Below are 27052 nucleotides of genomic sequence, written 5' to 3' on the forward strand. Positions count from 1 at the left end.
CATGAGGCATGACCTGCCCTTCATAAAGCCATGCTGACTGTCCCTATCAGACTGCTTTTCCAAATGCTCATAAATCCTGTCTCTAAGAATCCTCTGCATTAGTTTGTCCACCCTGGTCTACAATTCCCAGGATTATCCCTATTACTTTTCTTGGATAAAGGCATACATTTACCACCCTCAATCCTCTGATATAGTCCTGTGGCCAGTGAGGCTACAAAGTTAATTGTCAATACTCCAGCAATCTGTTCCCTTGCTTACTGTAATAATCTGAGATATATGCCGTCCATCCCTGGGGACTGATCTCTCCTAATGTTGTTTGAAAGCTCCAGCACTGCCTCTTTCTTAACTTCAAGAGGCTCCAGCACATTAGCCTGTTCTACGCTGACTGTTCGTCAAGGTCCCTCCCTCTTGTGAACACTGGAGCAACATATTCTTTAAGGGCCACTCTACCTCTTCTGACTCCAGACACATTCAGACACTATCACCTTCTAGCTATCCTTCTTCCCCTCCCCCCCACCTTTTTATTCTGTCATCTTTCATCTTCTGTTCCAGTCCTGAAGAAGGATCTTGGCCCAAAATGTTGACTGTTTATTCATTTCCATAGATGCTGCCTGACTTGCTGAGTTCCTCCAGCATTTTGTTTGTGTTGCTTTGGATTTCCAGCATCTGCAGAATTTCTTGTGTTTTTAACATCGGATTCAGATTTATTTATCACAGGTACATTGAACCATACAATGAAATGCATCATTTGTGTTAACAGCACATTTATTCCTGAGCCATTTCTCCTTTATCCCTTAGCAATCCTATCCTCACTCTAGTTCTCCTGTTCTTCATGTGGTTGTAGAACGCCTTGGGGTTTTCCTTAATCCTATTTGCCAAGGCCTTCTCATGTCCTCTTCTAACCTCCTTCCTAGCTACCTTATAACTATCAAGATCCATATCTGTTTTTTGCTTCCTATACCTTAAGTATGTTTCCTTTTTTCTCTTGACTAACTGTTCTGCCATCTGCCACATCATTGTATATTTACCCTCAGTGGCACATGACATAGGTAGCAATCCAAAGGTTGGTACCCATGAGGTCCTGCTTTATCGCTTCCTTTCTAAATCTTGAGATTTGCTCTTCAGGACCTCATCTGTTTTCTTCCCTATGTTGTTAGTACCAATGTATACCAGAATTTTTGGTTGCTAACTCTCCCTGTTAAGATTATTGTGAACTCAATCCAATATCTCCCTGACCCTGTCACTTTGGTTCTCCTGTCCGTTTCCCAAGCCAATGAATTCCTTATCACTACTGCTCTCCCCTTGACTTCCCTTTCTGAGCCACAGAATCAAACTTGGTAAAAGACTTGGTCACTGCAGCTTTCCCCTGGTAAGTCTGGCTGGTTATTCTGCTCTGACTGCCTATTCTCTTTCCCTCTCCTGATAGTCACCCAACTACCTGCCTTTTGCAACTTTGGGGTGACTGTTTTCCTGCAACTCCTGTCCACCAGCTCCTCAGTTTCCTGATTGTTGAGCCCCTTTTTTGCTCTATATTTGATAAGATCATTATTAATTTGACTGCAAGTTCATCTTTGCATTCTTGTCTATCCTATTCACCCCATTGTTTATCAAGAATTGAGATAGAATCTGCCTAAAGAATATTCAAAGACTGTTTTAATTGTCCCTTGAGGAAGAGAGTTCCAAAAACACACAACCCTCTGCGAGGGAGAAAAAATAATACCTCATCTCTTTCTTGTTGGAAATTCTTCATTTTAAATAGTGATCCCAGTTCTAAGCTCTACTACAAGAAGGTAGGGATTAATCAAAGGTAGCCAACATAGCTTCCTTAGAGACTGATACCGTCTGATTAATTTGACTGAATTTTTCAGAGCTAATCAAGTACATTGATGAGGGTAATGCAGTTGATGTAGTCTGCATGGAATTCATCAAGGCACTTGGATTTCCACATGGGAGATTGGACCAAAACCTTAGAGTCCATAGGATCCAAGAAAAGTTGGTTTACTGAATCTAAAACTTGCCTGGTAATTGGAGGCTGTAGAACATGGTCTTTGCGATTTTAAGTCTGTGATAAGTCACGTCCAATAGAATTTGAATGTGAATGTAGGAGGTATGATTACTAAGTTTGCAGGTGAGACAAAAATCGATGGTATTCTTGATTAAATGGAGGATTGTTTTAGAATACAAATCATACTGATGAGTTGGTAATAGGGACATGGCAACGGCAGGTAGAATTTATTCCTGATAAATATGAGGTGGAGTATTTTAAAAGGACTAATAATGCTAGAACATGAACAATGAATGGTATAGCCATAGGAAGTGCCGAGGATCAAAGCTAGGTTTGATTTCCTTAGAATAGAGAAGGCTGAAGGGGGGAATGAATGAGGTACACAAAATAATGAAAGGCTTGTTATTTTAGATAATGAAAAACTTCTCTTCTCAGAGTTGCTTATAATTAGAGGGCTTTGGTTTAAGTTAAGGCTGGTTGAAATCTAGCTGAGTGGCAGGCAGAGATAGGTGCTCTCACTACATTTAATCAACATTGAGATGACAATTTGAAATACTATAGCATAGAAAGACATGGACCACATGCTGATTAGCATGTGATTAGCATAGGTAGGGTTTTGATGGCCTGCATAAACATTGGTGAGATAAATGGTCTCTTTCTTTGCTGTATGATTGAATGACTCTGTGCTTTATCATTACTATAATGTGCCGCTGATAGAGGTTGCCCAGGTTTTGGGAAGGTTATAGGCATGCTAATTAAATAAAGCATTCTTTTGGAGATAGGGTGAAGGCTTTATTAACTTCATTGATTTTGTTTTTGACAAAAGGGAATGACTTTAAGTACTTGCTTAGAAATCACCGAATTCTTAAAAATTTAACAGGCATCATTTCCATTAAATATGTTATAGATTAAAATGATTATTTTACTGCCTATGGGTTCTTTCTATTCATTAATTTCAAATCTACACTTTGCATGTTTGGCAATTTCATTCCTTGAGTTAGCTGTAATGGAATCTGTTAACGCAATAGTGTTTCCTTAATTATTTCTGACAATTAAGGAATTGAGGCATTTGTGGAATTACTGTATATTGGATATGTGATACCATTTTTCTAAAGATTTGGAAAACCAGTTTATTTAAAGATGATGAATAACTTTTCATGAGCATTTGATTTTTCTTCTGTTTTAACAATTTATTTGAATGATGTTTTTCTTGTTTAGAGGATGGGAATCTCTTTATGTGGGGCGATAATTCTGAGGGACAAATCGGCCTTGATTCTGAAAGCAGTGTCAGTCTACCGCGCCAAGTAGATGTGGGCAAGCCAGTCTCCTGGGTTTCATGTGGATATTACCATTCTGCTCTTGTAACAGGTATTAATGATAGAAAATACAAGGCAACAAGCTGATTATCACTTGTTTGCTTTCTGTTAAGAACATAGGGATTAGTAGGCTACATACTCTGCTATTGAGTTAGATCAAGATTGAACTGCATCTTTACTTAAAATACTTGCCTTAGTACCATCTTTTAACGCTCATGATAAAAATTAACTTTGCTTAGGTGATTTTTTTTGAGGGGCAGTGCTCCATTGGTTTGTTATCCTAGTTGGCTCTACTGGGGCAGGTGCAAACATGCAATGCAAAATAATACTCAAACTTAGCTACTCAAATTTTGGCATAAATTGTTGAGAAAAAGATTACTTTTAGATTGGACTTAGATTTTATTTTCCTCTCATGTGCTCGCATGATTGTTCATAATGATCAGCCTGGATATTTGTGTCATTATAAAACTCTTCTCACTGCCTTGGTAAAGAGGCCAACATAATTAAAAGCCCTACCCACCCTGGATATTTTCTCTTCTCCTCCCCTCCCATCTGGCAAAAGATACAAAAACCGAAAGGCATGTACCATCATGCTCAAAGACATCTTTTATCCCTCTGTTACAAGACTTTTGAACTGTTTTCCGGTATAAGATGGAATCTTGATCTCACAGTTTGCCTTGTTATCACTTTACATCTGCACTGTACTTTTACTGTACTTTTTATTGTGCATTCTGTCATTATTTTTTTTCTACTTCCTCAATGTACTGTCCTCAATGTAAGGACATGATCTGTATGGATAATTTTATAAACTTTTATAATATTGAATGTGAATACATGGAATTATATTACACAGCAGACAACAAGTAGAAGAATATTAATTATATACAAATAATCTCACAGTGATTATTTTAAGGAGGATTATTTAATTTTAAGGAGGGCTTAAAACTAAACTTCTTACTGTGTGTTTTTATAACTGCACCGAATGTGCAAAGTAATACATTAATGTATTTAACATTAAAAAGAATACATGTGCTGTGGTTCATATACATGAAAATGACTAGTAAATAACTACATAATTTTATTATTCTTTTTCATTACTCATTATTCCTGCTGCATTTCCATCTAAGAGTAATTTGCCTTGTATGGTGACTCACATGAAATACATTAATTCTAAGTTCTTAAGACCTTGCTAGTGTTCAGTTGGAACTTCTGCTGATCTGGTGTTGGATATTAGACAAAGTATCATGATTTAGTGGCAGGTCAAGCGAAGTGGTTTCAAGTTAAAGCTGTGTGTTATTACTAAGCATTTGGAAATAGTTTGTGGATGCTGTTGCCAAGGGAGGAATGAAAGGAGTGGTAGAGATAAGAGTGTGGGCATGTGAAGCGAAACCTTTGTTGATGATAGTTTGGTTACAATTAATTAGAAGAGGAATTGAGCAGTGAGTCTGACCCGATCCAGCTGGGCAGCCCTAGAGAAGACCTGGAAAGGGGTGAAGTGGTCAAAAGCTGCAGATGGTTAGAGAAGGACAAGAGGGGAGAGATTACCTTTGTCAATATCTGATAAGATGCCATCAGCCTGTGGGAATGAGAATGATGTGGTTTTTACAAGGAGATCTATGTAAAATGGCACAGATTTGTGAGATTAAAATTCACTTAAGGACTTTAATGATGAAAGGAGATCAGAGATGGAGTGATAGTTCACAAAAATGGATGCATCAAGATTTAATTATTTTTGAGTAGATGGCTGTTAACAACGGAGAGCGAGACAGGCCAGAGAAGATGAAACCATTAGCTATAACACAATGGCCAGGAGTTGAAGGTAATTAGTCAATACTTTTATGGAAATAAGTCAAGTCAACTTTTATTGTCATTTCGACCATAACTGCTGGTACAGTGCATAGTAAAAATAAGACAACGTTTTTTAGGACCATGGTGTTACATGACACAGTACAAAAAAACTAGACTGAACTATGTAATAAAAAAAAACAACACAGAGAAAGCTACACTAGACTACAGACCTACATTGGACTGCATTCACAGAAGACCTGAAGGGAGATAGTAGAGAAACGACGTAAGATGAAAATTTGCAACTGCTGCACCATTAGAATTTTATCCAAGTAAATGGAATAAAGAAGGGAGGAGCAGAGCAGATAGTCCTGATCTTGGTGACAAAAAAGGCAGTTACAACAATTAACATAGTAGGGGCATCTGTAACTGGATTGCCATAACACACTTATTGGTTTTTCACAGGTGATGGGCAGCTCTATACATTTGGAGAATCTGATAATGGAAAACTTGGATTATCACTTGATCAGCCAATAAATCATCGGATCCCACAGCCTGTCAATAATATATCAGGAAAAATCATTCAAGTTTCATGTGGGGGTGGTCACACTATTGTTCTTACAGGTGTGTTGGAAAAATGAGATAAAAACACTGTCAGATTAATTGTGCACCAACATTTAAATTTAGCCAAATGTTACATTGTTAGTGATATAAAAAAGTCACAATTTTTACTTAAAATTGTTTTCTAGATTTGTGTGAAACTACTGATTAAGGGAAAAAGGTAAAATTTCACAAAATTTTACAACAAAACAGATGCATTTTAAAATCCTAATTTCTTTGTGCATTTGTTGAAGTATTGGAATTACTGAAAATTGTTCCTCATGGAATTTGAAATTGATGTTTGAATTACTTTATTACTTTGGTATTTCTGTAATCCAATTTTTCTGCCAGTTATTAGATATAATTCAATTAGCTCAACACTCTGTTACAATTGCATTCAAATAAAAGACAGCTAAGATCATATTCAGTGGAATTATAGATGACTAATTTCCTGTCAATAGTCTCATTTTAAATTTTAAAATTGTTTGAAATAGACACTGATGTGCTGAGAGCAAACTGCTGGACACAATAGTTGCATAACAGCCTTTAAACAAAGCAGATGCAAAGTCAATAAATACATATTTTCCCAGAGTAGATTACAAATAGGACCAAACAGTGGTAGTCTGACCATGCATCTTCCCTGATTTTGGGCCTCCTTGATTTTTCTAACCCAGTTCTTTTTGCCTTAGTGAAGTCCTCTATCATTTAATTGTTTTCTTCTCCCACTGTGGCCCTTTATGGAAACATTTGACCTGGTATCTGTGTATTTCATGCCAGGTAGTTCTCCTTTTGATATTTTAATAGCAGTCTTGGAATACATAAGTATCTTAGATAAGCCAGCTCTTCTTCCACTCTAAGCTTACTCGATCCCCTATTTCAGCTATTGTAAAGCTCCATAGAATCCCTTTTGTAAATAGAATGGCAAATAAGCAAATTCTTTAACTATCTCCCACTATCTCCACTTCGTGATTTTAAGTACCTCAGTAAAATATCCTTGCAACCTCCAAAGTTTGAATAGAAGCAGTCTCAACACCTCTAGAATATTTCCATAAATGAAGTCCCTTATCCCTGGAATCTCTTTAGGGCCCTTAGTCTGTATCTTTCCTAAAGTGTGATGCTTAGAACTGGACATAACACTCCATCTGTGGCTAAGCCATAATTTATTAAAGTTGACAGTGTCCTAACTCCTGTACTTGGTTTATCTATGTATTCATAAAGCATAATATTTTGAATTTCATAATGCAATCATATAACCCTAGATATTTTTGTTTTTGTGCTCTTTTAGAGCTCTAATTTTTATTACCTCTTCTCATTCTTCCTACCAAATAGAGTCACAGAGTTATGGAAGACTATAGCACAGAAGCAGGCCCTTTGGACTATCTAGTCTCTGCAAACCATTATTCTGCCGGCACCCAAACCATAACCCTCCAGACTCATGCCATCCATGTACTCAACCAAATTTCACCTAAATGTTGAAATCAAACCTGCATCCACCACTTCCACTGGCAGCTTTGTCCATACTCTCACTATCCTCTGAGTGAGAAAGCTGCCTTCATGTTCCCTTTTAAGCACTTCACCTTTTGCTTTTAATCCATGTCTCACCCAACCTCAGTGGAAAAAGCCTGTTTGCATTTACCCTATCTATACCCCTCATAATTTTGTATACTTCTCTCAAATCTCCCCAAATGTAGCACTTCACAATTCTTAGCAATATATTTTATATGCTATCTATCTGCCCATATAGTTCAACCAGACCTCCATTTTTATTTTGCCCTGTGTACCCAATTCTAAGTCATTAATATGTGCAAAATATAAAGGGCAGCACCATAGCATAGTGGTCAGCATATCGCTGTACAGCACTATTCCCACTGCTCTCCACACGTTCTCCCCAGGACAGTGTGGGTTTCCTCTGCATGCTCTGGTTTCCTCTTGTATTCCACAGACATACGGGTTAGGTTAATTGGTCGCATGGGTGCAATTCAGCAGCGTGGGCTTGTTACCACACTGTATCTCTAAATAAAACAAACAAATCATTAAAAATTGTCCACATCCCTTCATTCAAGTTTATATGCAGAATGATTTAACATCCTCTAATATCTAATGCACAGAGACACAGTGTAATTTGATTTTAAATTTTGTTTGATGAAGGGCCAAATTGGCAATATTGATTGATTTTATGTTTACATTTGTGAACAGCTTCACTCCATATCCTGTATTTGATCTTTCTGCAGAGGAAGATGTGTATGCATTTGGCTTTGGACAATTTGGTCAATTAGGACATGGCACATTCATTTTTGAGTCTTCATTGCCAAAGGTGGTAGAAAGCTTGAAGAGAAAAAATATACAGTTTATTTCATGTGGGGAGAATCATACTGCAGTAGTGACAGGTATGTGATGTTGTAACATTCCTTCATTGCTCCCAAGTATTCAATATACTGTATTTTTTCTATTTGTGGATCCTTAATTGTCACTGCATTCCCAGTGTCAGTGGCAGCATCCAATGTGGAGACCAAGCTTTGCTGATGCAAATCCCACCAGAGTTGGTGAGGGCGGAGGGGTGGGGGTGTCTCTGGCATTCAAAAACATTAAAAGACTAAGTAAAAAACTGTAAATTACATGTTGTGTGCTGTAAAATATTTGCTGTATTCCCTTGTGGCAATTACTCTGTTCCAGGTTCATTTCCCACTGCTGCCTATAAGGAGTTTGTACACTCTCCCTGTGACCGCATGGGTTTCCTCCGTATATTTTGGTTTTCTCTCACAGTCTAAAGACATATCAGTTGATAGATTAGTTGGTCATTGTAAATTGTCCAGTGATTAGGCTAGAGTTAAAATGGGTGATTGCTGAGTGGCTCAGCTCGAAAGGCCAGAAGTGCCTACCCCACGCTGTATCTTAATCATAAATATCATGCAGTGATCAGATACAGAAATAAAAGTGATGTATTGATGGCTGCAAATTGTGATCTGCAATCCACTCTCTGCACACACCAAAGTCTGTATCAGAGGTAGGATTCAGACATAAAGCTCTGGGTCTTGTTTCTTTTGTTTCTGTTTCCAAAGCAAGAGTGTTGTCTTCAAAGAGCATATTTCCTCATACACTTGGTGGTCCTATTATCTTGGATCAATATTTCTACTTTTTGATGTCTGTGTAACCCTCATGTTTTCATTGAAGATAACCTTAAAGAATTTCCGATTTGAAGATAAACTTTATTAATTCTAGAACGCTTATTCTTCCACAGATAGGACAAAATAATAGAGTCTAAGGAATCAAAAAAGGTTTTAGAAATAAAAATTGGAATAGATTGAAATAAATATAAAAATTTAGGGAGAACGTACATTTTAATAACATTAATACGACCTACCAAGGACATAGATAGAGGTGACCATTGTGACAGACTCTGTTTTGTAGTGTATAAAAGATTGGCAAAATTTTCACAAAAAAGATCTTTAAACTTCCTTGTAACTGTAATACCAAGGTAAGTAAATTGATTATGATCTACTTTAAAGGGGAGGTCACGAAATGCTAATACTTGTGCTTCTTTATTAATTGGGAAAAGTTCACTGTTATGTAAATTAAGTTTATAGCCAGAAAACTGGCTAAATTGATCAAGAAGTGAAAACATTGGAGGTAAGGATGTGGACGGATTTGAAAGAAAAAGTAATAGATCATCAGCATAAAGAGAAACTTTGTGCTCAACACCCCTCCTCCAAATCCCGGTCAATTCAGGACAGCTTCGGAATGCTATCGCCAGAGGTTCTACAGCCAAATCAAAAAGAAAGGGACTTAAAGGGCATCTTTGATGGGTGCCACGTTTAAGGTTAAATAACTGGGATTGCTGAGAATTAGTCAAAACAGGCGGTAGGATATAGATACAGCAGTTTGATCCAAGAGATAAAACTTTGACCAAGGTCAAATTTCTAAAACCGCAAAGAGGTAGTTCCACTCTATACGATCAAATGCTTTCTCCACATCGAGAGAAATAACGCATTCAGGAATCTCAGTTGATGGTGAATATAAAATATTAAATAAACGCCATATGTTTAAAAAAAAGGAAGACGGTTTTTAATAAAACCAGTTTGATCATCAGAAATAATAGAGGGTATAACAGTTTCTAATCTATGAGCCAAGACTTTGGCCAAGATTTTAACATCAACATTAAGCAAAGAGATCGGCCTGTACGAGGAACACTCTGTTGGGTCTTTACCCTTTTTTAATAAAAGAATAATACATGCCTCATTAAATGAGGGTGGCAATTTACCATAGTTAAACGAGTCAGATAGTACTGAGAGTAACTGAGGAGAAAGGAGTGAAGAGAATGATTTATAAAATTCTACGGGGAACCCAGCAGGTCCAGGAGATTTGCCTGAAGACAGTGCAGAAATTGCAAAAGATATTTCTTCTAATGATATAGGCTCATTAAGTTTTGCTTTAAAATCAGATGAAAGCGAAGGAATATTCAGAGTATTTAAAAAAAAGATCAACAGAAATATTCTCATTCAGAGATTCAGAGGAATAAAGCCGAGAGTAAAAATTTTAAATACGTCATTGATTTCTGAGTGATTCGATGTAATATCCCCGTTCTCCTTCCGGATCTTTGTGATACGTTGTTTAGCTTTAGAACGCCTCAACAGATTAACTAGAAATTTACCAGACTTGTCACCGTGAATATAAAAGCGACTCTTACTTTCAAGAAGTTGACGTTCAACAGGTTGAATAGAGAGAAGGTCAAATTTAGTTTGAAGTTCTACACGCTTCTTATATACTTCAGGGTTATTAGTTTGAGCATATAATTGATCTAATTCTTTAATCTGATTAATTAGGTCTAATCGATCTATACGGGACTTTCTATTAAGATTTGCTGTATATGAGATTATTTGACCCCCTCAAATATGCTTTCATGGCATCCCAGACAATCTTTTTTTTTCCAATCTTTTTATTATTATTATTAATATCAACAAAATAAAATTGATACATAGATAATGGGATTACAAACATACACATTTCAACTGAACATGAAAGAATACATAAGCAATGATTACAGTATAAATGAGTATTCCCAAATCATGGATGATACAATATACAAATAAACAAGGCAAACCTAGGTATATCATAATATATATTAAAAAAAACAGAAAAAAGAAAAAGAAAAAAAATTATGCAAAAAAAAACTAATCTAATAATCTAACTAATAAAGAAAAAAAAGAAAAAAAGAAAAAGAGAAAAAGAAAAAATGGAAAAAAAAGGGGCTGTTTATAGTATCTCACAAAAATACAAAATCATCAGTGTCGTCAACTCCAATCCTCTCAACATATATAAAATCGAAACTGGAAAAACAAATAGGCTTGGAACAGGGTCATATTACATCATATGAAAATATTGAATAAATGGTCTCCATATCTTTTCAAATTTAATAGAAGTATCAAATACACCACTTCTAATTTTTTCTAAATTTAGACATAACATAGTTTGAGAAAACCAATGAAATACGTATGGAGGATTAATTTCTTTCCAATTCAACAAAATAGATCTTCTAGCTATTAATGTAAGAAATGCAATCATTCGACAAGCGGAAGAGGATAAATGGAGTGAGTCCATCATTGGTAAACCAAAAATTGCAGTAATAGGATGAGGTTGTAAATCAATGTTCAATACCGCAGAAATAATATCAAAAATGTCTTTCCAATATTTTTTCAAAAGCGGACACGACCAGAACATATGAGTTAAAGACGCTATCTCAGAATGACATCTGTCACAAATAGGATTTATATAGGAATAAAAATGAGCCAATTTATCCTTGGACATATGAGCCCTATGCACAACCTTAAACTGTATTAATGAATGTTTAGCACATATAGATGATGTATTAACTAATTGAAGCATTTTATCCCAATTCTCAATAGGGATAGTAAGGTTAAGTTCTCTTTCCCAATCATTTTTAGTCTTATAGAAGGGCTCTGAACATATCTTCATAATTATATTGTAAAGTTTTGATATTAGCCCTTTCTGAGAAGGATTTAGTTCAAACAAATTCTCCAAAATACCTGAAGACACAAAGTTTGGAAAAGTAGGAAGTACAGTATTTAAGAAATTCCTAATCTGTAAATATCTAAAAAAATGAAATCTAGGCAAATTATATTTATTAGATAATTGCTCAAAAGACATAAAACAATTATCCAAAAATAAATTGGAAAAACGTAGTAATCCTTTAGTCTTCCAAGCTGAATAAGCTTGGTCTATAATAGAAGGATAAAAAAAGCAATTGGATGCAATAGGAATATTTAAAACAAACTGAGTCAACCCAAAGAATTTCCGAAATTGAAACCATATACGTAAAGTATGTTTAACTATCGGGTTGTCAATTCGTTTCGGCAATTTAGAAAGAGCAAAGGGAAGAGAAGTCCCTAAAATAGAACCCAATGCAAATCCTTGTACAGATTTAATTTCCAGGTTCACCCAATGAGGGCTAAAAGATATATCCCAATCCTTTAACCAACATATCAAATATCGGATATTAACTGCCCAATAATAAAATCTAAAATTAGGCAATGCCAATCCACCTTCCTTCCTTGCCTTCTGTAAATATATTTTATCTAACCTAGGATTTTTATTATTATTTTTATTATTCTGTAAATATATTTTTATCTAACCTAGGATATATATGAGGAAATTTTTGAATCAACATTAGCAAAAAAAGATTTCGGAATAAAAATTGGTACCGCTTGAAATATATATAAAAACTTGGGTAAAATAACCATCTTAATAGCATTAATCCGACCTATCAGAGATAAAGATAGTGGTGACCACTTAGTAAACAAACATTTAATCTGATTGATTAAGGGTAAAAAATTAACCTTAAATAAGTCTTTATAGTTTTTTGTGATTTTAATCCCTAAGTAAATAAAAGAGTCATTAACTAATTTAAAAGGTAAATTTCCATAAATTGGAACCTGTCTATTTAAAGGAAACAATTCACTCTTATTAAGATTTAATTTATACCCGGAAAAATCACTAAATTGAGCCAACAATGATAAAACTGCAGGAATGGATTTCTCAGGATCAGAAATAAATAATAATAAATCATCTGCATATAATGATAACTTATGTATATCTGTCCCACGATTAATGCCAAAAATGTTCTGTGATTCTCTGATAGCAATTGCCAAGGGTTCTAAAGCAATATCAAATAATAATGGACTAAGAGGACAGCCTTGTCTAGTACCCCGAAATAAACGAAAAAAGGGAGATCTTTGATTGTTAGTAAGCACCGAGGCTACTGGAGTATGATATATCAGTTTAATCCAAGAAATGAATGTCGGACTAAAATTAAACTTCTCAAGCACATTAAATAAGTATGGCCATTCAACTCTATCAAATGCTTTCTCCGCATCTAATGAAATGACACATTCTGAAGTGCTATGTGAAGGAGTATAAACAATATTCAATAATCTCCTAACATTGAAAAAAGAATAGCGATTTTTAATAAAACCAGTTTGATCTTCCGAAATAATTTGGGGTAATACCTTCTCCAGCCTGGATGCCAGTAACTTGGAAAAGATCTTGGAATCTACATTCAATAAAGATATTGGTCTATAGGATGCACAGTCAGTAGGGTCTTTATCTTTCTTCAATATTAAAGAAATGGAAGCTCTATAAAAAGATTGTGGCAGATTGCCCAATCTAATTGCTTCTTCAAAAACCCTGCATAACCAAGGAGAAAGAGTAGCGGAAAAACATTAAAAAAATTCTACTGTATACCCATCTGGACCTGGTGCTTTCCCAGAATTCATAGAGGAAATAACCCCTTTAATTTCTGCATCCGTAATAGGAGTTTCTAATATTGAAAGATCATCTGATGATAATTTTGGAAAATTCAATTTCCCAAGAAAATCACACATGGTATTACGATCATGAGGGAATTCAGAATGATACAGGGAGGTATAAAAATCTTGAAATGATTTATTTATCTCATCATGGTTAACTGTCAGATCCCCATTCTGCTGACGGATCTTAGTAATTTGACGTTTAACTAAAGCATTCTTCAATTGACTAGCTAACAGTTTACCCGATTTATCACTATGTATATAAAAATCAGATCTGGTTTTCATTAATTGATTTTCAATCGAAGATGTAAGTAATAAACTATGTTCCATTTGAAGTTCAACCCTTTGTTTGTAAAGCTCCTTACTAGGAGTAATCGAATATTTCTTGTCAATCTCTTTAATTTTATCAACCAATAAAAGAGTTTCCTTCTTAATGCATTTTCTCAGACCAACCGAGTAGGAGATAATCTGTCCACGTATATATGCTTTAAAAGTGTCCCAAAGTGTTCCGCAAGAAATATCCTCCGTGGAATTAGTTGAAAAGAAGAAATCGATCTGTTCCTTCATAAATTTAATAAAATCCGGATCTGGCAGTAAGGTAGAATCAAATCGCCATTGTCTAGCACTAGAAGCTGTATCCGTAAATTTAATAGAAAGTTTTAATGGAGCATGGTCAGAGATGGCTGTAATATCATAATTACAACCAATTACCGATGGAATAAAACAAGAGTCAATAAAAAAGTAATCAATTCTCGAGTAGGAATGATAAACATGTGAGAAAAATGAAAACTCTTTGTCCTTAGAATGCCGAAATCTCCAAATATCAAAAATTCCATTATCAGTCAAAAAAGAGTTAAAACAAGTGGCCGACTTATTAGGTAAAGTCTGAGTAGATATAGATTTGTCCATCAAAGGATTTAAACAACAATTAAAGTCACCACCCATTATTAACTTATATTCATTTAGATTAGGTAGAGAAGTAAATAAGGACTTAAAAAAATCGGGACAATCCACATTTGGAGCATAAATATTAACCATAGCAACCTTTTTGTTAAAAAGTAAGCCAGTAATTAACAAAAATCTACCATTCGGATCCGAAAAGATATCATGTTGGACAAATGCAATAGAGTAGTCAATAAAAATTGAAGCTCCCTTTACTTTGGCATTCAAATTTGAATGATACTGTTGACCCCTCCAAAACCTAAAAAAGCGATAATTTTCCTCACATGAGTTTCTTGTACAAAAATAATATGAGCATTAAGTCTTTGGAATACTTTGAAAATCTTTTTCCGTTTAATCGGATGGTTTAAGCCATTAGTATTCCAAGAGACAAAATTAATGGTCTGAGCCATATTTCTGAAATCAACTCTTTGGTATATAAAGGGTTAACCAAATTATGAACTCATGCACCCGGAAGAGGAACAAAAATAAGGGGTGGACCCGGAAGTGATGACATCGCAGACATTTTAGTAGTTTAAAATCAGCCCAAATGAAAAAACTAAAAAAAACTAATGTAAGAGACATAAGATTTAGAAAAAGACCTCCCACCCCCCACCCAAGAGGAAAAGAAAAGATCACCCCAGCCAGGGATAGGCTGGGAAAAAGGAAAGATGAAACTAAATCTACCCCCATATCAGCAGAAGACAACTCCGTATATAAGGGATAAAAAAAAAGATCCACCCAAACTCTAAAAAAATAATAATCACTATACTAAAACCAAACTTCTTAATATAATTGGTAGTAAAAAAAAACGAAAAAGAATATAATCACTAGTAACTTATAAATCGGGTTAAAACCCAAACAAACCAAAAAAAATTTAAACTGTGATAAGAGATGCATTATAGGAAGACGAGAGAAAGAAAAAAAATGGCGAAATAAAAAAAAGCCAAAAATATTTTAGAGAAGAAACCGCCATCTTAGTAAAAAAAAATTCACCTTCGAAGGATTAATAATAATGACCAAAGATAAAGTACAGTGGTTGAAGTAAGTTGAATAAAAAGATTAGTATGTCGAAAAAAAACTTTAACTAGAGTATAAAATATAGAGTAAACCTACACCAATAGCCAGAAACAAAATCTGGTTTTGGAAATAAAAACCATCTTGCACGATCAAAATCACTCATTTATTAGCAATGAGAATCCGTAGCAGTAGGGAAGTTCTCATTCAGAAAGCTTCTCGCTTCAGATGTTGAAAGAAAAACACACCTTGGTGCATTCGAAGGCGACATTCTGAGCTTCGCAGGGTATAAGAGCGCAGGTTTTAGATTTTTCTCATAACATTTGGACATCAGAGGTTTAAAAAGAAGCCTTGCCTTCATTACTTCTGGACTAAAATCTTCTACTATTCGAAAATTATGATCTTGAAATTTGACCATCCCTACACGCCGAGCCACACGAATAAGTTGCTCTTTAACATGCACATAGTGAAATCGGACAATTACAACCGGTGGTTTAGCTGAAGCACTTGGTGATCGACACATAATTCTGTGAGCGCGATCGAGTAACGGAGGACTGTCTGGGAATACAGAAGGGAACACATCCTTTAAAAGTTGAGCAAAGTACTTCGAGGGGTCCCCTTGTTCAATACCTTCCGGGAGACCAAGTATGCGTAGGTTCTGTCTTCTGGACCGATTCTCAAAGTCGACACTCTTGGCTTTAAGTGTTTCCACCTGTTTAATCGTCGAAAGTAAGTTCTGCTGCAGTTTTTCAATTATCAAGTTTCGCTTCCGAGCGTCTTCTTGCAGAGTTGCGATTAGAACTTGCAGGTGGTTAACTACTGAATCCGTCTTATCCATATAATCTTGAAAAGCCTTTATATCTTGTTTAAAAATTTGTCGTTGTTCTTCAAATTTTTGATTTAAAACCTCCAATAACATTTCATAAGTCAATTCAGTGCGCTTAGGATCAGTCTTTTTCTTCCCGTTCCTGTTAGGATCCTTCCCAGGTTCTCGCCCTTTAGATCTAAGAGCCATTTCTGTATTCATTTCTTCAAAAATTCACGATAAACTCTTAAAGTTAAGTCCAAAAAAGTAGCAAGAATCTTTTGGTGTAGGTAAAAATAAGTTAAATAAGGGTGATCATAGGTTAAAAAAAGTAAAGGTTATGGAGCGAATCTGAAACAGTGCTCACTCCATGAGCGTCTCCTGCTGACTCCTATCCATCCCAGACAATCTGGGATGACATTTCAGATGACGTATTAGTGTTTAAATAAAAAGTTATCTGATCCTTAATAAATTTTAGAAAATCATCATCGGATAATAAAGTTGGGTTAAAACGCCAATGTTTATTCCTCTGAGGGAGACCAGGAAAATTTAGAGACAAAGTAATTGGAGCATGATCAGAAATCAGTATACTCTGATAGTCACAAGAATGGACAAATGAAATAAGTTGATTATCAATTAAAAAATAGTCAATTCTTGTAAAGGTATGGTGAACATGTGAAAAAAAAGGAATAATCTCTCTCAGTAGGATGAAGGAAACGCCATATATCAGAGATACCAAAGTTAGAAAGAAAAGAGTGGATAGCTAAAGCAGATTTAGTAGGTGATCTAGTAACAGGGGACGATCGATCCAAATTTGGATCTAACCAGCAATTAAAGTCACCACCCAATATAAGAGAATATGAATTTAAATCTGGTAATGAGAAAAAACGTTCAAAAAAATTAACATCGTCAGAATTGGGAGCATACAGGTTTGCTAGTACAACTTTAGTATTATATAATTTACCAGAAACGATAATAAAACGGCCATTTGTGTCAGATATCTTACTATGGAGTTCAAAAGGAATATTTGAGTTAATAAGGATGGAAACCCCCCTAGCTTTGGCTGGGAAGGATGAATGAAAATGCAGACCCACCCACTTTGACAAAAGCCGAGAATGATCAAAACTACGAATATGAGTTTCTTGAAGGAAAGCAATGTCAGCTTTAAGTTGCTTAATATGGGAAAAGACCTTCCTTTTAACAGGATGATTCAATCCCTTTACATTCCAGCTCACAAATTTCAGTGTATTAACCATTATCAATTGTTAATACATAAAAGGTAGTAGGCATATATAAAATCAAACATTGCAATAACAGTCTGGGAGCAAAAATATAAACATAAATCAGTAAAATCAGGACAGAAACATGTCCTGAATAACAAGGGAAAACAGAAAAAACAATAAATAGTGTTGGAACTGGAGAAGCCGCCCCACCCTCACAACCCAAAACTAGATGGCTACCCAAAAAAGCAGCTAGCTCTACAAAAAAAAAGTTACCCCAAAAATAACTTCCAGTTCCGTATCATTGACATAGGCTCAGTTTAGATAATATAGCAAATACTAGCTAATTTATGCACTAGAGAGCAAAATTACAAATAGGAACAACTTCGTCAGAAAAGGTATAAAACTTAATACAAAAAAAAATCAAAAAAAAACCTAACCTACCCGCGAGAAACTATGAAAAATTGAAAGAAAAAAATAAAATGGGGGGGGGGGAAGGGGGAAATTATAAATTTAAAGAGAATACATATCAGCCGTTTAAAAAAAAAGCAAATCTTATACCATAAATCAACAGGGAGGCCTTCAATAAGAAACTCCAAGCCTCCAAAACAAATTAAGACCAATTGTAGTTTGCTATAGTTAAAGTTATTCAGAAGTAGAATAAATTACACAAGTAAAATCTAAAGTCCGCAGGGAAACATTAAATTTAAATCATCTATTTAAGAAAATTGCACCGTCCAGGGAGAGACTAACTAGAACCCTTAGAATCTCAATAGTTAATGTCTGAATTATTCAAGTAGAGTCTGAGTTCGCAAAAAAAACTTTAATTCAAGAAGTACTTATCAGCCATTATCTTCAAAAATCTAAAAAAGAGGGTGGCATGGCCTTACCTAATTTTTGTTTATACTACTGGGCAGCTAACATTCGTTGCACTATCTTTTGGTCTTTTTTTCATAGCCAATCTGAGTGCCCTAATTGGGTAGCAATGGAGCTGAATTCCACTAAAGATCTATCTATTTCTGCACTTCTTGGTTCTGCACTCACTAGTAGTTTGTCTAGACTAATTGTTAATCCTCTTGTTAGACATACTTTGCGAAAATGAGCCCAGTTTAGGAAATTTTATGGTTTTTCCCTTTCTAGTCCTATCTTACATAATCATCTTTTTCTACCTACTATGTATGATTCAACATTCTATGATTGGTATAGAAAGGGCATTAGACATTTTGAAGATCTTTTTATCGATAATCGCTTTGCATCCTTTCAACAGCTCTCTGCTAAGTTCAATCTGCCTAATGCCCATTTCTTTAGATATCTCCAAATCAGACACTTTATCAATCCTTTAATTCCCAACTTCCCTGAAATGCCCGAAAAAAATGCTATGGATTTCTTTCTTTCTATTAATTCACTGGGCAAAGGCTTAATATTCTTTATCCGTGATAAATTAGTATCCTTACGGCGTGCCCCTGTGGATAAAATTAGAATGGCTTGGGAGCATGACTTAAATATCCCTTTATCTGATGAGATTTGGGACTCGATTCTCAAATCGGTTAATTCAACTTCTCTCTGTGCTCGCCACTGTCTTTTACAGTTTAAGATTGTTCATAGAGTCCATATGTCCAAATCTAAATTATCTCGATTTTACCCTAATATTAGTCCTCTTTGTGATAAATGCAAAAGTGGCGAGGCCTCTCTTATTCATATGTACTGAGAAATTTTGGAAAGATGTTTTTATAACTTTATCCTGTATTCTGAATCACCACTTAGAACCTAACCCTTTAATTGCTCTGTTTGGTTTATTGGGTGAGACAGATATACGCTTGAGTTCGACTAAATGTCGAATATTTTCTTTGCTTCTCTCTTGGCTAGACGTCTAATCCTCCTTAGATGGAGAGATGTTGCCCCGCCCACGCATGTTCAATGGCTTAACGATATCATGTCCTGTTTAGACCTTGAAAAAATCCATTACTCAATTCTTAATTCGGATATGAAGTTTCATAAGGTCTGGGGACCTTTTATTGAGTATTTTCATAATTTTCCTCTTAATTAAGTTTTTTTTTTCAGTCCCTTGCTTTCAGCTCTTTTTTCTTGGTAGTAGGCATTATTATTTTCTGTTTTCAAGTGTATTTACAGTTTTGGGGGTTTGAATGTTCTGATTTATATTTTCTACATTTTGTTTTGGTTGGTCTGGAGTTTTTTTTTGTTGTGGGGCTTGGGGAGGACACTAACTTCACATGACTTCAACTTGGGTACTTTCTCAATTATCTTATTTTGTATTATATTACTATTGTATGTTTATCTTGCACTGTACTAATTTTCTATTTGTTTTTGGGTTTTTTTATTTGTAGTGTTGTAGAAAATGCATTAAAAAAATCAATTAAGAAAAAAAATTTCCTCTGGTTCCCTCAAGTCCTCAGTCCGTGACTAACATGGATGTATTGCTGTTATTTAGATAGGTTTTCATCAAACATTTAGGTAGGTTTTCATTAAACATTTAAAAACAATGTCCTGTCCATCATGGCTAATGTTCAATGATCATTCACACAATCTAATATCATCAGTTTTAAAGACACTTCTTACAATTGTGATGCAATTGTGATGCCAGCAGCAATAAATATGGAGATGGATAGGTTCATTTTCAGAGCTGAGCAAATAAAAGTTTCAAAGGTATATTTAATGTCAGAGAAATGTATACAATATACACCCTGAAATGCTTTTTCTTCACAACCATCCACGATAAACAGAGAAAACCCCGAGAACAGGCCCCATTACCACAAAAAGCTGTAGTCAGCATGTAACTTCAGGTCAGGGTCTTCAAAGGAACCCTGAAAGGGAAAAATAGAGATATTAAAGATAGAAATAGAGCTGTTTCCGAAGATGTGAGCATAGGAGTCACCATTAAGCGCCATTGACTCTCCTAAGGACACCTTCACAGAAAAAGTACAAATGAAAAATGAAAATAACTGAGCTAAACTTGTTCATTGCAAAACATTATGTTCCAACTACCGTAGATTCCGGATTTTAAGCCGCTACTTTTTTCCCACATTTTGAACAGCTTTGAACTTTGCGGCCTTTAAAACGGAGCGGCTAATACATGATTTTTTTCATGCCGCCTCGTAAACATTTTGCCTCATAACAGTAGACCAATAAAATTGATGAGTAGTTCACAGAGGTCCAATGAAATTGTACGATAAATCAAGCGCACTTTCACAATTAAATTATTGTAAATCAGTCATTTGTACTCACCCTCATCAACATGGAAAACACTCGAAGAAAAGCATTGTGCTGCCTTTATGGCAGTTATTTAGTTTATAATATTTTCGCTTAGTAATTCATTTTCTAGTTAAAGTTAGAAGTGTTTTAACTATATTTGTTTTCTGTACTACATCGCGGGATGCTATGACGTCACACCCGGTTTCGCCGCGTCTTGTGGGAAAAATGCCAGTTTGCGATAAAACGGGACGGAGGGAGGGAGCGCATTACGCGAGCGGCTTTGGATCTGAGCGAACGCTGCTTTTAAGTTAAAGGCGATCAATAACTTTTCCTGGGAGGCTGCAGTATATATATTTTTTACCAGTCGTTAGGAGATATTGGAATGTTGTTCAGTAAAGAAGTATACGCAACTTATATTTAAAAGTAGCCGCGTTACGGGCACGGTTCGAAAAAAGCATTTGCAATATGTATTTGTTTTTGTTACCATATGGATTTAATTAAAAGTTAAAAAATCCTCATGTGTAATATCTTTCTGTGTAAATATCTCATATTACAACGTGGGACACCTGCGGCCGAAAATCCGGTGCGGCCTGTACAATTAAAAAATTGATTTTATTTCTAAAATTAGAGCCAGCGGCTTTTAATCAGGTGCGCTCTGTAGTCCGGAATCTACGGTAGTTATGTACAATTTGAGGCTCCCAGTAAAATATGGAAATAAAATATTTACTTACATATATTATTTGCAGTGAGATATATCAAAACCAGTGCAAGAATCCAATTCATTTGAAATTATCAGAGCAGCACAATAATTACCAGAGTTTGAGAATGATTAACAGAGAGGAGGGCAATAACCTTGCTGTGCTTTGCACTGTCCATTATGAATATGAAGCGATGATTCAGAACATTGGAACATAGCAGTAACATGCTGTGCAAATGCAGTCATATGGAGAGGGTCCAACTTTATCAACATATAAGGTGTTTGGAATATAAGCCATTTGACAAGTATCTCTGTGAAATCGGTCACCTGACCTAAAAAGTAAGGCAAGTACCAATTGTTAGAAAAATAACTGCTGGTTTCTAGGCTAGATACTTGAGCCCAATAAATGAAAACCTTTTGCTGAGCATATTCTATTAATGCTTCACCTGACAATTTACTGTTCTGTGAAGCAGCAACTTGAAGGTAAGAATACATATTGTTTGAAATGATGATTTCAATTATAAAATAAACATTGCCAGTTGCTCTTAACTCTGAGGCCCACTGTCTTTTCTCCTTTCCTTATTTTTGTCACTAGGCACTTTGTTCTTCAGGTTTTGCCTACTAGCTGTAAGCAGTGGAATTTTGCATTTTTCTATTATTGATCAGTTGGCAGTTTCTCTCACATTGGGAAGTAATATCTCTATCTAGTTACATTTTGATTTAACTCTGTGGTAATTTCTCAAAACTTCCTTTTGAAGGATTGAGCAGTGATCAAATCTCTCTTAAAAAGATATTGAGTAGTGTCATTCTACTCACCTTGCTATAGTATATGGCAGCAGATGTTGATCACATTTTTTTAATTGCTTATACAGTATATTATGTTCTCCAGATTGGTCCTGAGATTTGGGGTATCATCCTTTGAAAAGAGATTAAGCAGTCTGGGCTTATGTTTTCTAGAATCTAGAAGATTGCTTAGTGTGCTGATGAAGCATCGTTCTTTTGGGGCTTGAAAGGATTGGTACAGCCTTTCTTCCTGCTGGGGTGTGTAGAACGAAGGTCACAGTTTCAAAATAATAAGTCAAATATTCAGGACTGGAATGAAATGAATTGTCTTCACCTGGATGGTAATGAAACTTTGGATTTCTCTACCCAAGAGAACTGTAGATGCTTGGTCAATGGGTATATTCAAATCAAAGATCACTAGGTTTTGGGATATTAAGTAAATCAGATATCCAAGTCATGTTACTTTTATTGTCATTTCAACCATAACTGCTGGTACAGTACATAGTAAAAATGAGACAATGTTTTTCAGGACCATGGTGTTACATGACACAGTACAAAAACTAGACTGAACTACGTTAAAAAACAACACAGAGAAAAAAAACACACAACTACACTAGACTACAGACTTACCCAGGACTGCATAAAGTGCACAAAACAGTGCAGGCATTACAATAAATAATAAACAGGACAATAGACAATATCCAAGTGCAATACAAGAAATTAGTGCCAAGATAAAAGCTGAGCCACGATCTTAGTGAATAGCAGAGGTGAAGGTGTTGCTGAATGGCCAACTGTTGCTTATATTTATATTTTTATTTATTTTCCATGGGTAGGTAATGGTCTTTTATATACCTTTGGTGATGGGCGACATGGCAAGTTGGGACTTGGGGAAGAGAATTTTACCAATCAATTCAAACCTACGCTTTGCACCAGATTTTTGAAGTTGGCGGTCAAATCGGTATGTATTTTAAAGCACTTGATATTGACACTTATACATCATTGAATAACTGAGATTGATGCATGTTTGCTCTGCAAGGGATATGAGGCTTGCGACCCTAGGTATTGGTTAGGTGACAACACATTTTTACTGTTGTGTGGAATATATTGGTAATTTATGAATCTCGGGTTATTATTTCATTTCATAGTAAATGAAGAGTTCATGCTTCTACCAACAGGGTTTCTAGAATATAGTGTTGTGTTTTGTGTAAAATTATTTTTTGCTTTATGCCCAAAATGTTTTGTAGCAGAGCCTCCAAAACTTCCTTTTGAGCTGCAGGTGACATTTTAATTGGTTGATTCAAAAGAAGAATCCAATCTATTGAGAATGATACAGTAGGAACAGTACTGCTATTCATTGTATTCTTCCAGTTTCAATTATGCTCAAAGTTTATGGAATTATATTCCATATTCTAATTACTGCTATCGCTTTTCTTGCCTGTTTTATAGGTTGCCTGTGGAGGATGCCATATGCTCGTGCTTGCCACCCCCCGGCCAAAAGATTCAGAAAATATTATGATTGAAAGTGATGACTTAAACAAGAATTATTTAGTTGATACCTATTCCATGACATTGGGTGATTTATCTACAGCTAGCACATTCCATCGATCATTATCAGCACGTGTTAGGCGTCGAGAAAGGGTACATGTTGAAACTGTATTTGTTATCCGATGAAATATAATTGAACCTTTAACTCTTGTTCTTTGGTCACAAATGGTTTTCTAGTGATTGAAAGTTGCAAAACCAAATGCTGCAGACAAGACTCGGTGTAAGAGATTTGGAACAGTGTGGATGAGGCAGTCAAATTAGCAAACAAGGTCATGTTGGGTGAATAAATGTAGAAAATAGAATAAGGCAGCATGGGAGCAACACACACAAAAATGCTGGACTGCCGAAGGGTTTTGGCACGAAATGTCATCTGTGTTTTTTCCCATTGATGCTGCCTGGCCTGCTGATTTCCTCCAGCATTTTGTATGTGTTGCTCGGATTTCTAGCATCTGCAGATTTTCTCTTGTTTAAGGTGATATGGGAACACAATTTAAATTAAAATTGATTGTGTGCAGGGTGTTACGTACCCCATAACTGGGTCACTTACCAGCAAAGATAGAGAGGTCCATTGAAGTCTGATGGTACTATTTTTAACAGTATTTATTAGTAAAAATACACAAAACTAATATCAATGCAAGCATACAGATAATATACGTTGTCAATACTAAATCTAAAAGTGCGGGTATAATAATAATCAATAAGAAATAAGCTCTATCGTTGTCTAGGGGATAATGAATTGTCCGATGGAAATATACAGTTCACTGCAGTTCCACAAGCTGCCGTCTTTTGGTTGTCGCTGTGTTGCACTTTGTTGGAGAGAGAGAGAAATAGGAATAGAATGAGAACAGTTACCGCTGCGGGTTTTCCAACCTTTATGATTTTGATCCGTCGTGAGTCCCGTTGGTGTGGCCGTTCACTTGTGGCCTCTCCTTTAGCTAAAGCCGTTCTTCCGTGGTGAGGCCGCCAATCCCAGGCAAGGGAAGGACGCACACGAGCCCCCCACCGGCTGTCGCTATTAAACGCTGTCACGGGATTTCTAGCGTTTCTTCTGGTGCGTCTGAGGGGCTGTTCCCACAGACCCTCTTTTTATCCTGACTCACAGGGTCTCAGATGTCAATCAGGTTGGGATGATGCAATCCCTCCACCAACCTCCCCCTCGGTTCATTGCCTGGGGCGTCGATGCATCGTACAGGATGCAATACACAAGTCCGTCTCCAAGAGACAATAGCCAGCATCAATGGGTCCGCCTCTCGGAGGCCAAGACACATTCCACCGCCTTGTGGATTCTGCATGTCTTTCTCTCATTTCCTGTGTCCCCTGAACTGACTTAAGAGTGATCTTGCGATTCTCACAAAGGAGGGGGCTACCCTGCACCCTTCGGCCCCTCAGAGCTGTGGCACATTCGTAACAAGGGTGATAACTGATGCTGGCTATTCAGAGCAAATAGTCTATTTTTGTATCTGTATTACTGTAACAGGTTTATGGGCAGTTTTCTTGCAAAGAAAGGAAAACCAGAATGAACCTAGACTCCTTAACATCTGGTTTGAATATGACCTTACATTAGCTATTAGAAGAAAGAGTGATGGGAGAGAATGTCTCCCTTAGAGACTTGTTGCCGACTGCTTTCTGCCAGAAACAGTGACTGAATGTTGAATGTGTGGGAGTTCCAGAGGCTTTCAAAATAATAAAAGCATCTACAAATTTTGATTGGACCAAGTAAAAATTAATGATTACATTGTGGTTATTTGTTCATCATCATTCCTTTAGAGTACTGATCTACAGCTCTAGATTTAAATTGTAATATGAAAAATTTTATTTACATACAGTTTTGTTTCCAGGAAAGATCTCCAGAGCAGTTTGGTCAGATGGTACATACATTGCCTCCAATTGGAACTAGTTTTGTGAAATCTTTCCATGCTGGCAGTAGGACAATTCCTGGAGTGAAGGACATTGAAAAAAATCTCATTGCCTCAAAACCAACTATTAATGTTCAGCTCTATGAAGAATCACCATTATCCAACACAGGTAATGTACATTTTGGATTTTCAATGTCCTTTGTATTTTGTTTTGTAATTATAGGTAATTATTTTGTTTCTTCTATTTGTACTTCTTTTTGACTGATCCTTTGCTTCTTTTTCCAGTGCTACCTGCTTTTGCCTTGCACTATTTTTTCTGTTATTTTTTAAATCTCTGTTGCCTTCCACCCAACCATAAACTTGCCTTTTGCTCTCTCTTACTCTACATGCTTTCTCTAATTAAAAAAAATGGTTACCTCTACTTTCCCCAGTTCCTAAGAAAGGTCATTCTTGAAGCTTTAATTCTAATTCTGTCTCCATAAATACTGCCTGTCTTGCTGAGTATTTCTAGCATTTCTGTTTTTATCAACTGCACTCCTGATAATAATACGCTGTATTGCATTGTAAGTAAAATTGTGTGAAATTACATCAATTTTGAACGTGTTTTGGGAATTAGATTTTATATTTCTCATTTCTGAAGTATGCAGTGTGATGCAATGCTATAGACTCACTCATGGGCTAATACGTGTTAACTGTGGGTGTCTGTGTTGCAGGGAACTGCTAGAATCAACCACTTTCAGATAGGTAACTTCCAGCCTGATATCTGTCACTCTTCCCCACAAGGAAGCTATTTGCAAAGACTGACTAGAGTGGGATTAGTCATGGGATTAATCCTCTAACCTATACCAGCTAGTTCATGTGTCGCTTTTAATTCAAAGTTCAAAGGTTCATTTATTATCAAAGTATACATGTCTGAAATTCTTTTTCTCCAGGTAGCCATGAAACCAAGAAAGAAAAGAAAGGCAGCATGATCGTCAACCCCCAAATCCCACCTCCCTGCACAAAAAAGCAAACAAAAACAGAACAGGCTCACCGACTCCCAAATCCCACACACCCACACATAAAAAAACAAGAAAGATTGTGCAAAAAACACAGAATACCAAAAAACCCATACAACTGAAGCAAGACCACATCCAAAACGTAGAAAATCTGGGCAACATTCTTCCTCTCCATAGCCGCAGTCTCCCCTCTCCATACAGAGGGATCTCACCAGTGATAAAAGTCAGTGTTCCCTCTCCTTACAGAGCAATCTCACCAGTGATAAAAGTCAGTGTTCCCTTTCCTTACAGAGCAATCTCACCAGTGATAAAAGGCACTTTCTCCTCTACGTGCATTGTGATCCCACCAGCGATTTAAAAAAAAGACAGTCTCCCCTCTCCACGAAGAGCGAGCCCCCAGAGATAAAAAGGCATTCACCCTCTTCGTGCAGAGCAACTTCATCAGCGATTTAAAAA

The 27052-nt window shown here is 36.0% G+C and overlaps 1 protein-coding gene across 2 annotated transcripts in view; it reads left to right on the forward strand.

Annotated features, from left to right (window-relative positions):
* rpgra (retinitis pigmentosa GTPase regulator a) overlaps positions 1-27052 on the forward strand; it is an 86344-nt gene that overhangs the window by 21606 nt on the left and 37686 nt on the right. Inside the window, exons 6-11 of one of the 2 annotated variants that reach the window (XM_073045561.1) lie at positions 3224-3373; positions 5572-5730; positions 7938-8093; positions 23031-23155; positions 23644-23835; positions 25581-25767. In XM_073045561.1, coding sequence (XP_072901662.1) covers positions 3224-3373; positions 5572-5730; positions 7938-8093; positions 23031-23155; positions 23644-23835; positions 25581-25767 — 969 coding nt within the window. The remainder of the gene's footprint in view (positions 1-3223; positions 3374-5571; positions 5731-7937; positions 8094-23030; positions 23156-23643; positions 23836-25580; positions 25768-27052) is intronic. The other variant, XM_073045562.1, reaches the window with a different exon arrangement.

This window comes from Hemitrygon akajei, chromosome 5 (genome assembly GCF_048418815.1).
Source record: "Hemitrygon akajei chromosome 5, sHemAka1.3, whole genome shotgun sequence".
Lineage (NCBI taxonomy): Eukaryota > Metazoa > Chordata > Chondrichthyes > Myliobatiformes > Dasyatidae > Hemitrygon > Hemitrygon akajei.